We start from the raw sequence: 13,263 nt of genomic DNA, 5'->3' as shown, positions 1-13,263 counted from the left end.
GGTGTGGGCCCCTGCTGACCTGAGGGTTCATCCAATGCTGGTGTCCCATGTACCTGTTGACTCTGACTTTGTCTCTAAAGTGTGGATCCTTCCTCTTGAAGGTACCGCCCTGACGATGGACCCAGACTCATGTTCTGAGCTCCAGCTTCTGCCCTTCATGGGACTGTCCATTTGTGGTGAGATCCCTGGGCTCTGAACCTCTACATCAGCCAGACTGGACAGGCCTCATCCAGCCTCTGCCTGTGAGAAGTGTCTCATTGCAGTCCTCTGTGCTCCACATGTTGGCTTCCCATGGAACCTTGTGATCTGGGGGGAATAGGTGCATTTCTTCTACCTTGTATGAATAAATAATAAAGTTCCAGTGTTACTGGTCCAGCAGATGGATCCCCTTACCCCATCCTCTGCATCATCCCTCAGCCTCTGCATCATCCTCTGCATCATCCCTCATCCTCTACATCATCCCTCAGCCTCTGCATCATCCCCTGCATCATCCCTCATCCTCTGCATCATCCCTCAGCCTCTGCATCATCCTCTGCATCATCCCTTATCCCCCTCATCATCCCTCATCCCATGCATCATCCCTCATCCTCTGCATCATCCCTCATCCTCTGGGGGTCTCCTTCATCCTCTGTAGTATCCCTCATCCCCTGCAGTCTCCCTCATTCTCTGTNTCCTCCCTCATCTTCTGTGCATTGCTGGCCACGTGCTTCCCAGAACATCCTGCATCATGGAGTTGTTCCACCAGAACCTCTCATTTCTGAGTCTTTTAGGCTATCTCTTGAGAATTTTTTGGCAACAGATGAATGAACCACCAATGGAGCCCAGTCTGTATGGTCAGGTCTGAGGCATCACTCATCTCTGGAAAACTGGGACTGAGGCTCCTGGGGTGTCTTTCTTGTGCTGTCCCAACTACACAGTAACGACCCACAGAGTGGCCATGGAGCCTCCCTCTAGAACTCTAAGCCAGGAGCTGTATCCCTTAGATAGGTGTCTCCATGACAAAATAATAAGGATCCAGATATTCAGCATTCACTCTGTAATTGTCCCTCTGCCGAGGACAGCCTTGTCCCATCACTAACCCCTCCAACCCATGTGGTAGGTGTAACTCTCCCCACCACTTCTGTTCCTGGAAACCCTAGGGTCAAGGTTTTCAAGGTCCTTCTAGAGTGGGGTCACTTTACAAAGCAGACTTCTGGAGTCCTCAACAAGAGACCCCTGCAGTGGTCCATGCGATAGCCTCCTGAGCTCCATGGAGGGACCCGAGCCTGAGACCCCAGGGCCTGACTATCCTAACCGAGGAACTGGAGCACAGGTTGCTCAGGGNTGTTGTGGGTGATAGCAATGGCAGCTTGTTTCCTGAGGTGTTACGGGCTAGGTGGCTCTCTTTTCATTCAGTTGTGTGTAAGACNTCTAAAAATAGATCAAGATTTGTATTGAGGCATAAGGTAAGTCATAGTCCTTCCTTTCCCAAACTTGCCTCTCTAAGAGTGTTACCCNATGACTCCAAAACGGCTGAGATAGCTCCGGACATCAGTGTTATATCACTGTAGTAAGGAGAATAGGAAAAAGCAAAGAGCAGAATTTCCAGTCATCTGAATCCATCCTTCTTTATCTGGAAAGAATATGGTTCCTGGACACCTCACTTGGCAGACGTCTGCTTATGTGTTATTGGCCACCTGAGCTCTTTAGTCTGCTCCTTGCTGTCTTAAGAGAAGCTATGATCTTGTTTTCTTAGGAGAAACAGGGCTGACTTAGCTCAGCTTTCTCCACCCGGGCATTATAAACATTTTGAGCCCAAAACTTCTTCACGGAGGGGCCCATAGTATGCATTGCAGGGTCNTCCTCTCATTGCTGGATGCTGGTAGACCTGTCTCTGGCTGTGACAGTGATGATAGNTTGTCTCCTGGGGACAGGAGTGACGTCACAGCTAATCTGACAGATCATGGTTAGCCCCCTACAACTGAAGGACCACACAGAAGAAATGCTTAGCTGTTGCTTGCATAGCCTGAGGTTATGCTAGCCAGAAAGAAGGAAATGGGGAAGAGACATGGGCTTTCAATAAAGCTTGCTTTGAAGAACAGTATTAGACAGCTCTTATCAGCTGCAGACAAGTAAACCCTTCTTCNGGTTTTCTCTGCTAGGGACACCTCATGCCTTTAGAAGTCATTTTTCATATTTTGTTCAGGTGCATAACTGTAANGATAGAAAAGCTGGACTGACCTAAGTTATTTCACCATTATCAGAAACCAGAGAGCTCAGCTTTGTCTTGGCTCACCAATGCATTCATTATGTTTGGCAAAATAATGCTGAATTCATTCACTGAGTCAAGAATCCTAGCAGGTAATTCTGTAATGAAGTAATGGGGTCTCCATCTTCTAACCCCAGCATCTATGAATGAACAGACCATCTTCTCCCCTCGGATGAGCAACGGGAGTGTGTATGACACACAGGGTTTTAGCACTCCTNCCCTGCCTCCTCTGGCAGGCAGGCTCCAGATACAGCTGATCTTCCCTGCCTGTTGTGACCTGTGGCCTGGTCCAGCATTTGAGACNCTCTGGTCCAGGCTCCATCTTTGCTCATGACCTTGGGCTTGAACATCCCTGGATTAAAAGGTTGATGTACACTTCCCTTAGCTCTTAGACAGGGCTAACTACAAGGAACTGTAGCAAGGCCCCAGCCTCCCTTAGAGGGATTGGGGTGTAGAGACAGCAAAAGAGAGAGCAGACCGTGTAGCCCTGCTTTCAAAGTGGAACCAGCATGGTTAAAGCAATGAGGAGCAGACCTATCAGAGCAAACCCCAGGAGGTTTCTGATGCCAACACCCTCCCTGCACCCAGCCGACCATCCTGGCCACAGGAGCCAGCTGGGGTCGCCTCCAGAGACTTTATAGTTAAAACCAGCTCATAATCAGAGTTGTCTCTATCTCTCTGGAAACGACGCTGAGATGGGGACCCTGGGGTGGACCATGGTGCTGTTCCTCTCTCCTCAGGGAGGAAAGCCACGAAGAGGCTACCACAAAAAGACCCAGCTGAAAGGCAGATAAAGAGTCCAGGCTCCATCAAGCACCCAGCTCCAGGGTGCCCGGTCCTCATTTGCAGCTAGCTCCACAACACTCTCAGCTTACCCTCAACTGCAACAAAACCCCATTTGGGTTCCGTCACTAGCAAANATCTAAACCACACTGTCCTTTNCTTAGCAGTGTATAGCACGCTCACTACTACTGTCATCCAACTGTTTATAGAAATGTCCTGTTTCCTCACCAAGAAAATAGCACCCTCAAGTAGAGCAGCTTGAGACTCTTAGCCCATCATACCTCAGTGCTAAGTACCCAGAAGGCACNTCTGATGCATCTGTCATGGATCAGAGAGAGGACTGGAAAAACTCCGTGACAGAGAGATTTCTGTTTAAATCTCTTTGTTCTGAACTGAACTTGCATCCCACTGCCCAGACTATAGAAGACCTGGATAATTGATCTTAGAATTGATCCACAATGATGTGGTTAATTTTAAGCCTTGGACACTTTTCGTACAGTCTATTAACCTGGATTCCCAGATTTTCTGATCCTGTTCTTGGTGTTACTGGCCCTTCCTCCCTGGTTACTCCAGGTCAACACATGAGAGGATATTGTTCACTGTGGCCAAGTCTGCTGCTTCAGCAAATTAAAATGTATGTCCTAAAAGGCACCCGAATGGCCCCCAAAGCCAACTCATTGGTCAGAAGAGGGAACTTCGTTCATTAGGGCAGTGAGGTAATATACCAAGCCCCACCCTCTTCCCAGAAAAGGCATTGCCACTGTCCTTGTCCCTGCTCACCCCTAATGTCTGAACCTTGAGATCTAGGTGTTCAGCTGGTCTGCAGGGAGCTGCAGAGAGACAGAGGCTCATACCCCACTGCTTAGATTGCACGTGCCCCATCATCTGGACACTTTCATACATTATTTCTCTTATATGAAGTCCTTCTATTCACTAAGATCAATGTTCCTTGGCCCATGAAACCACTGTGCCTGCTCATGAAAGGAACAAACACACACAGATATCTTGTAAATATATCACTACAGATATATTTTTGATAATAATATCTATAATGATAAATATATCATTATAGATACATATTTTGTGTTATTATTCGATTTCATAAGTAGATGGAATGTTGGGAAGAATTTATTTTGGCTTCTGAGTGGAAACCAAAGGTATATTTCTTTGAAAAGATAAAGTCAGTTGATGGACCATCTTAAAGGTGAATTCCTCCACAGATGGAGACTCCCAGGATCCCCAGGAGTCCAACCTTTGCACAGGCTCCAGTGCTCACCTCTTCTGGAAATGGGAAAAATGTAAAGAAATAGCATTAGAAGTGTGTTTCAATCTAGCAAGCCAGTATTTGCAAGGGGTCCTGACTGCAGGGGTGGGGGACAGAGCTGATAATTTCATAGCACCCAAGATTTTAGCCATAACTTTATTGACACTACTACTACTATTNCTGATAATAATAATAATTTAACTTACATAAGACTGCCAGCTCTGGAAGAGTTGATCTGGTGGATGTCATGTGACTTGGTGCTGACGGAGTGCCCTGCTGCCTCTCTAAGTGATTATGAGTGCTGACTTTTTGGGTAAATGGGCAGCAAATGCTAACACCTTCTTTACCTCCCACTACTCTGACAAATGTGTCTTGTTTTCCACTGGTTCTGATCACTTTGCCACAGTCAGTGCAAAACTCAGTGATGGTCACGTTGCCCTGTGACACCCGGCTGCTGTCCCCTGCCTGTTCACGGGCTCTGCCTTCTCTTTCCTGGAATGCTTTATGCCGGATCCTGGCAACATTCTTTGCCACCTCCAGAGGATACTGCTTGAAGGATGCTCTGAAGTGTTTTGTTTTGTTTTAACATGGAACACTTAATGTATGATATAAGAGGATCCCAGGGCTCCTCTTGATGCCCAGGAACCCTGTCTGATCCCATTTGCCATTTGTCACTCAATCATTTTCCCACTCTACTNTGCCCCANGGAGGCAGAGCTTTGCCCATTTCTGTATTCCTGTTTTAACGGTCCATGCACGTAATAGAAATAACTATTAAGTTAAGTTATTCCTGAAGTAACTGTACAAAGTCATGTTCTCACTTATGCGTAATTCACACAGCTCCACCCCCACCCCCTGGACTGTGTGGCATGCAGAAGTCTCCAGAACTTGTTTGGCTCCAATGGTACTCACTAGGCTTTGTAGCCACCTCACCCTCATACAGNGGCATGTGCTTGCATAGCTGTCGAATAGGCGACCCAAACAGGAACCAGTCCACCTTNGTGATCAGAGACTTCAGAGGGTTGTACCTGANCCAGGTATACTCTGGGGAGTCCATAGCATTCATTGTCTAGATGATGTAACAGAGAAGAATGGTGTTGAAGACACTGGGAAGCATATTGGACCGTACTTTACATTGTAAATGGCTTTCTCTGTCCAGTTTTTGAATAAAGGGCATTCTGGGGTCTCAAGTCATTTTTCTCCTCTGACTGCTGTGTCTGGAAAAAAGCTCGTTTTTACCCACAGTGTATTACTGCAATGAAACTTGCAAAAGAAGGCAAATCGGCTGATAAAGGAAGATAGATAGGGCCGTGTAGACAGGATCAGAACTCAGTGTCTAGCTTCAGTGTGCTGTGTGGAGATTCTCACTTTTTGGTATTATTTGTCTGTGTCATTGATCCATCACNGAATAGCATAAATGTACTCATTTTCAACTGAACCCTGGATCTAAGATCTCACCTCTGAGAAGAGAGGCTTGCCAGCCTCTCTCCAAAGACAGTCTATTTAAGTTCTTAAAAGTCCATGTACTCTGGGCTCTATGATGAAAACTGCACCACCATGAGCTTCCATGNCTCCCTCTCCCAAATGTGAGGACACATTGGAAAGGTGAGCATTGTATGCATGGACATATATATCATGGTCTACAGTCTCATTCTCANGAGACAGTGACGTGGGCAGAAACCCAGGCTGGCTCAGGAGCAGAGTTCTCAAGGAACCCCAAATTACCTGCTTCTCGTAGAGGAGCCGTTGGAGTTTGTCCAGAGCAGGGATGGCTTTGTGGTCCATCTTGATGACGTAACAGGCTCTCCGGGAGAGCACCCGGGATGCAATGTAACCCTGAAGGGGAGGACAGAGTTACTGACTCCACAGTTTCTGGCATTCAGATTTGGTGGGGTTGGCATTGAGTCTTAGCAGAAAAGACCGAGTATCTACTATGAGTCAATGCCATTGTCAACTTATTTAGCCTGTTCCTCAATTTTGATTAACTACAATTCAATATCATAATGACTCCACATGTGGCTATTTAAATTCAAATCCATTGAAATTTANAATTCATTTCAGGGTACTTTTTTAGTACACAGTAGTCACAATGTCTAGAGACGTTCCTTCCAGAAAATTCGAATGTAGACCATCTCTGCCTGGCTTGAAGTTCTTTCTCGTAGGTCNCATTGTTCTAGAAATCTCCTAGGCAGGCTATGTCTACCCTAATGCCACATGCCTTTCCTGTTCTCCCCTTTCCTCCCTCACTTCTCTTTCTCAGACTCTATCCACATGCTGGAGGGGGTTCGAGGAAGCTGTCTTGGAAACGCACAGGTGTGAGGAGTTTGACATGAGGAAAGAGCACAAGTTGTCACGATATTTTGACCTTGAAAGGAAAATTTCTCTGTGATGCTTCAAATGCACAAAACCCATTCTAGTTCCTAGTTTTCAACTCTCAGAAGTTTTAGTAACTAAAGCCAGGCACTAGACCAAGGCATTGAGGTCAATGATGGAGGAGAGGGTTAAACGAAGTCTCCACAGCTGATCTTTTAAAAGCCACTTTGGGGATTTCCATGAAATCTATGTAAAGATAATTGTAGTTGTCGAAGACTTGGAAGAATCTATGCTTTTAAAGGTGGCATGGTACCCCTGGTACCACCAGGAAGAAAGCATGCGGGAGTTTNGAGAAAGAAGAGGAGGAGAGTAACTCCAGAGTGGGTGTCTAGGCTGGCTGTCTCCAGGTAAGGTGTCCCACAATAGACATGAGTCTACTATGATATAGTCATAGTAGCTATTAGTCTATTGTTAGAGAAAGACATTAGCAAACTAATCCAAGTCAGTAAATGGGTGGAGAACAATAAGCTTTCAGAGCAGGTTTCTAAGTCTTATTTTTAACTCAGTAACCAATACTGGGAAGGCCTTCTCGAAAGTGTAATGTTGTCTGTACTACATTAGTAATTGAAGTGTGTGCATGGTTCTGGGTTTCTGATCACTTGAGATTGCCCATTTTCTGTGTTTTGTAGCAGAAGTTCTCACTTAGTCGTCCCACTGGCATTTTCCAGTTCTGGGCATTGCTTTGAGCATTCTTCCTGTTCATGTCTGGGCCACAGTGGGATATTATTGTTGTTGAGTAAATGTATTTCTTTCCTTAGAAATGGTTTTATTTGCTTCTTTAATAATTTAAGGGGAAAGGAAGAAGTGAAAAAATGTAAAGGCTTGTAAAGATAGAATAATTAAGTAATAAATATAATTTAAATATGTACTATAGAGCTGACCCCTGCCCTTTACAAAATGATCCTACATCAAGCTCCCGCCTCGGCTTACATGCTTATAGTCAAAAATCGTGGTGGAGGAGCACGAGCCTGAGTGGATGTTGATGGTGGCCGTGTTCTGCTGGTTGTCAATGGTCACTGTCTCCTGGATATTGCCGCCATTTTTGCTTGGGACGAAGATATTAAAAATCTAGAATTGACAACAAAGCCAAATTAAATTTCCCACAAAGAGTGTGCATTTGAAAAGCAGGTCTTTCACCAAGATAAAACCTCTGACTTCAGTGGACAGTTCACCGGAAGCCCATGCGAAGCTCATGCTGAGATAAAGCTNGTGCTGAGNCAGAAGCACANANNTTCTCTCACTGGTTTATTGTANTATGTATGGGAGAGCTGGAGCGATATCTTTGGAAGGGAAATGGGAGTGCCCCTGCNTTGGTTTGCACTGTGACGGTGTGGCGGGTAGAAACAAATGAAGACCACTTCATCCTTTCCGTTGTTGGGATCTCATCTCACAGAAGACACGTGGACTTCCACGGTCCTTGGGATGACCTGGTCTCACATAGTTCTTGTCTTACCCCATAGCTCTAAGAAGCCAACTCACCTCCTCTGCCTGCGATTGTATTCCAAAGATGGACAGCACCACCAGAAATGCCACCTGAAAGACACATCAAATCTGAGTCATCCATTGAGAGGATCAGCAGGAGACGGAGGGCCTGGAGGCACAANCATTGTTCTAGAAATCTCCTAGGCAGGCTATGTCTACCCTAATGCCACATGCCTTTCCTGTTCTCCCCTTTCCTCCCTCACTTCTCTTTCTCAGACTCTATCCACATGCTGGAGGGGGTTCGAGGAAGCTGTCTTGGAAACGCACAGGTGTGAGGAGTTTGACATGAGGAAAGAGCACAAGTTGTCACGATATTTTGACCTTGAAAGGAAAATTTCTCTGTGATGCTTCAAATGCACAAAACCCATTCTAGTTCCTAGTTTTCAACTCTCAGAAGTTTTAGTAACTAAAGCCAGGCACTAGACCAAGGCATTGAGGTCAATGATGGAGGAGAGGGTTAAACGAAGTCTCCACAGCTGATCTTTTAAAAGCCACTTTGGGGATTTCCATGAAATCTATGTAAAGATAATTGTAGTTGTCGAAGACTTGGAAGAATCTATGCTTTTAAAGGTGGCATGGTACCCCTGGTACCACCAGGAAGAAAGCATGCGGGAGTTTNGAGAAAGAAGAGGAGGAGAGTAACTCCAGAGTGGGTGTCTAGGCTGGCTGTCTCCAGGTAAGGTGTCCCACAATAGACATGAGTCTACTATGATATAGTCATAGTAGCTATTAGTCTATTGTTAGAGAAAGACATTAGCAAACTAATCCAAGTCAGTAAATGGGTGGAGAACAATAAGCTTTCAGAGCAGGTTTCTAAGTCTTATTTTTAACTCAGTAACCAATACTGGGAAGGCCTTCTCGAAAGTGTAATGTTGTCTGTACTACATTAGTAATTGAAGTGTGTGCATGGTTCTGGGTTTCTGATCACTTGAGATTGCCCATTTTCTGTGTTTTGTAGCAGAAGTTCTCACTTAGTCGTCCCACTGGCATTTTCCAGTTCTGGGCATTGCTTTGAGCATTCTTCCTGTTCATGTCTGGGCCACAGTGGGATATTATTGTTGTTGAGTAAATGTATTTCTTTCCTTAGAAATGGTTTTATTTGCTTCTTTAATAATTTAAGGGGAAAGGAAGAAGTGAAAAAATGTAAAGGCTTGTAAAGATAGAATAATTAAGTAATAAATATAATTTAAATATGTACTATAGAGCTGACCCCTGCCCTTTACAAAATGATCCTACATCAAGCTCCCGCCTCGGCTTACATGCTTATAGTCAAAAATCGTGGTGGAGGAGCACGAGCCTGAGTGGATGTTGATGGTGGCCGTGTTCTGCTGGTTGTCAATGGTCACTGTCTCCTGGATATTGCCGCCATTTTTGCTTGGGACGAAGATATTAAAAATCTAGAATTGACAACAAAGCCAAATTAAATTTCCCACAAAGAGTGTGCATTTGAAAAGCAGGTCTTTCACCAAGATAAAACCTCTGACTTCAGTGGACAGTTCACCGGAAGCCCATGCGAAGCTCATGCTGAGATAAAGCTNGTGCTGAGNCAGAAGCACANANNTTCTCTCACTGGTTTATTGTANTATGTATGGGAGAGCTGGAGCGATATCTTTGGAAGGGAAATGGGAGTGCCCCTGCNTTGGTTTGCACTGTGACGGTGTGGCGGGTAGAAACAAATGAAGACCACTTCATCCTTTCCGTTGTTGGGATCTCATCTCACAGAAGACACGTGGACTTCCACGGTCCTTGGGATGACCTGGTCTCACATAGTTCTTGTCTTACCCCATAGCTCTAAGAAGCCAACTCACCTCCTCTGCCTGCGATTGTATTCCAAAGATGGACAGCACCACCAGAAATGCCACCTGAAAGACACATCAAATCTGAGTCATCCATTGAGAGGATCAGCAGGAGACGGAGGGCCTGGAGGCACAANGGCTAGCCATATAGGTAACCAGCAGTCTATTTTTCTACTTTAGAAAGTAGACAATACATTTGCCCACTTAGTAGGCACTTGTTGAGCTCCTGCGATCTGTTAGACGCATGGTTCTCTTATACTACCCATTCCCCAGCATGGTATCTTCTAGATGGTGGAGAATCTTGGGTGGATGAACAAACTCATGGGAAGGGAGGGACCTGGTGTGAGTTACACTGNCTTTCCATTAGTGGATAAGTTATGTCCTCTGACCTAAGGGGAAAGCCTGCACTCCTTGGCACTGAGGGAATGAACCCTTTAACACGAATCTGCGAGTGACGTGAACACAGTGGGTTTCTAAGCACAGCTTTGGAAGGAGGACACAGGGAGCACACTTAACCTCTGACATCAAGGAAGGTATCTATCTGCTGACATAGCCTGAATCTCTGACACCAAGGAAGGTATCTATAGGTGNCATAGCCTGAATCTTGNTAGTTCCATGGACATGGCAGGAGCAGTGGGCCAGGGACCAACATAGACACAGCTCTGATGCTCTGACCAAGTCTGACCCAACCTCAGCAGCAGCTGCTGCCTTCTCTTTTCTGATTGCTAGTGAACTCTACTGCCAGGTTCAGACACTGGTGGGTGGAAGGTGTGTGGAAGGTGTGTGGAAGGTGTGTGGAAGGTGTGTGGAAGGATAGAAGCTTCTAATAACTGCCTGTAGGGACATTCTACCCTCCTTTCTATCTGTTTACCCACGTTTATCTTCTGGGGTGCCCCACAGTGGAGACTCTAACAACAATCTCCATGCAGACCCCTGCAGGCCACTTACATGGGGCTCTTTGCACCCCATCTTAGGCCAGCTCTGGAGTTCCAGGTGGCCTCTCTATATCCTATTTATTGGGTTTAGACTAGAAGTTTGGACAAGGGAATCAACTGGCCAGCTCAGTGGATGGCTAGAGAAAGCACAAGAAGTGTCCTCTGTCCCCAGATCCCCCCTACCCACATCAAGGTTGATACATCTTTGCTATAAGTTTTTACTTTAGGCTTAAATCTCCTCCTGGAAAACCAAGAGGCCCTGGGAGAAGACTCTATTAAGCTGACTGTCTTTGTCACTTTAGGGTTGGCACTTAGCTTGCAGCTTTCTCTTCTAGAAGTTGAGTGAAAACAAGAGGCAGAGGCTGGGGGAGAACGTCCATCCTGTATCCGGGCAGAACTACCGGAATCCGGTATCAGACAGGGATGTGGGGGGAAGGAAGTCATTAAAGGGTTTGTTTTACCTGAATAAAGAACTTAAACAAGCAGCACTCTGGCTGTCTTAAGTTCACCCCTCTACTACTGTTCACAGGGCCCAAGAGACAGAACCCACACCCTAAGTCCCGAGCTTATAGATCAGGAAAATCCAGTTCCCTTTGCCTCAGTGTCTTCAACTTTACATCGAGGACAGCAGTACCTGGTCTACACCATCGGCACAACAAACAAAGATAATCACCCATGATAAAAGCTTGGGTTCAGCATGGTTTGGGGGAAGCTGCTATCACTCTTATTACAGACAATGTTTTTAAAGTAATACTTCTCTTTCNTGGCAAATGGGATTGCTCCCAAATACCTAAACCCCTCACAAAGTGATGAGAAGGGATTATTATTAAAAACACCCTCCAAACAAAATCTCTACAGATTTCCTTTTTTTTCCTTTGTACATCCTGAATAAACCTAAGAAATATAGACAACTGACACACAAATATTCAACATTCCCACCCCAGACACTGTTAATTCAATCACAGCAGCATAGAAGTGCAGAGAGTTTGTCCGAGACCCTTGACATTCGAAGCACGTTGGCTACAAGCAGCAGCAAGAGAACAGAGAAGACGAACGCATACTCACGAGGGGTTTCATTTTGCCTGAAGAGAAGGAGCTGGAGCAGTGTGGATGCCTGTGCTGCGTCCAGTTTTTATATGGGCTTTAGAATGTGGAAATCTCTTTCCTAAGTGATCATGTCAGAAAAGATCTAATCCGTATCTCTGACACACCTTAGCAAACTNCCTTATCAGGACTGAGACCCAACCACATCCCAGGTATCAGTGGAGTCTGTTAGTTTGTACTGAAAACTCCCCATTGGTCACTCTGCAAACACTCNGTTTATCTGTCAGGTTTGCACTGGTTGAGTTCCACCCTGTAATGATACTTCAGGACACTTGTTCTTCACACACAGACACTAAAGGTGTCTTGCTCGCCCAAATGTAAAGTCCTCAAGACTTCTGGGCCCCACTCACGGTCCCTTCAACACTATTCAGCTTATCAACTTTGTCTGCCTTGACATTAGACATGAAAAGACGAGGTGAGGATAGTGGCTGGGAGCTTTTCTTGAAATATGGACAGCCGCCTGTCTTCCCTTCCTTTAGAGTCAGTGGCCATCTGCAGATTCATGAGGAACAAGATTTGAGAGTTAACTAGCAATGGCCAAATGTGCACCAGGGACAGAAGAGGGACACACCTCCACTTACCTTGAGAAAGTGTCAGATTTTAAAAAGATTGAGAGAAGAGCAGAGCTTGGGTGTTTTTGTTTTTGTTTTTTAATGCCACAGTTAGCATCGTGAGGGGGTGATGACTGCAATAAGGCAAAGGGAGGTTTTGGATTTTAACACAACTGTCAATTGTGAGCTATTGAGCAAGGAGATAACAAGAATAAGCAAGATTTTAAAGAAGTCTTTAGAAGTGGGCATTTAGGGGTGGCCTGGTTCCAGAGAACTCTGCTGCCAGGACTGCTCAGCTGGGATGGCAAAGGGCGTGTCTTTACTAAGTGTTTCTGAGGTCCCTGCGGCAGGAAGGACTACGGTTCTGAAGAACATCTGCTAGTGCTCTCCCATCCGTGACTCCATCGACACAAGGAAGCAAAAAGGCCAGGACACTAGACAGGATTGCTTTCAGATGTGTGAGCAACCTTCTGCTGCCTCATTTTACCATCCCCAGGAAATCCAAGTCCATAGGTCTAACGGTGAGACTATTAGCATTATGGAACATGTTCCAGCACCTTCTAAACACAGTGCACATATTAACTCAGTTCTTAGGCTCCTGCTCCCATTTCCCAGGCAGGAATACCACGATTCAGGAAAGCTAAAGTAACTCCTTGGGACTACACAACTTCCAAAGGTAGGAGCTGAGACTTGAGCCCAGCCTGATGCCATAGACCATCTTCTTAATC

The 13,263-nt window shown here is 45.6% G+C and overlaps 2 protein-coding genes across 3 annotated transcripts in view; one reads left to right on the top strand and one right to left on the bottom strand.

The window, feature by feature from the left end:
- The window catches only part of LOC110297062 (gastrokine-3), a 5,796-nt gene extending 5,430 nt beyond the window's left edge, over positions 1–366 (top strand). The window contains exon 6 of the mRNA XM_021165852.1: positions 102–366. Within this exon, the coding sequence (XP_021021511.1) occupies positions 102–196 (95 nt within the window). The 3' untranslated portion in view covers positions 197–366. The remainder of the gene's footprint in view (positions 1–101) is intronic.
- Positions 367–4,037: 3,671 nt separating this feature from the next.
- Positions 4,038–11,990, bottom strand: Gkn2 (gastrokine 2). Of its 2 annotated transcripts, none has more exons than XM_021165788.1 (6): positions 11,946–11,990; positions 9,958–10,011; positions 9,409–9,546; positions 6,020–6,130; positions 5,207–5,363; positions 4,038–4,312 (listed from the first exon to the last, which is right to left on the bottom strand). In XM_021165788.1, the coding sequence occupies exons 1-6, from the start codon at positions 11,955–11,957 to the stop codon at positions 4,230–4,232; spliced, it is 555 nt and encodes a 184-aa protein (XP_021021447.1). In that variant the 5' UTR covers positions 11,958–11,990; the 3' UTR covers positions 4,038–4,229. The 2 variants fall into 2 exon arrangements, with proteins under 2 accessions (XP_021021447.1, XP_021021446.1); XM_021165787.1 differs by lacking the exons at positions 9,409–9,546; positions 9,958–10,011 and adding exons at positions 7,598–7,735; positions 8,147–8,200 and having other exon boundaries at positions 11,946–11,982.
- Between the last annotated feature and the right edge of the window lie 1,273 nt (positions 11,991–13,263).

This window comes from Mus caroli, chromosome 6 (assembly GCF_900094665.2).
Source record: "Mus caroli chromosome 6, CAROLI_EIJ_v1.1, whole genome shotgun sequence".
NCBI classification, from domain to species: Eukaryota; Metazoa; Chordata; class Mammalia; order Rodentia; family Muridae; genus Mus; species Mus caroli.
This window is presented reverse-complemented; position numbering and strand designations above follow the sequence as displayed.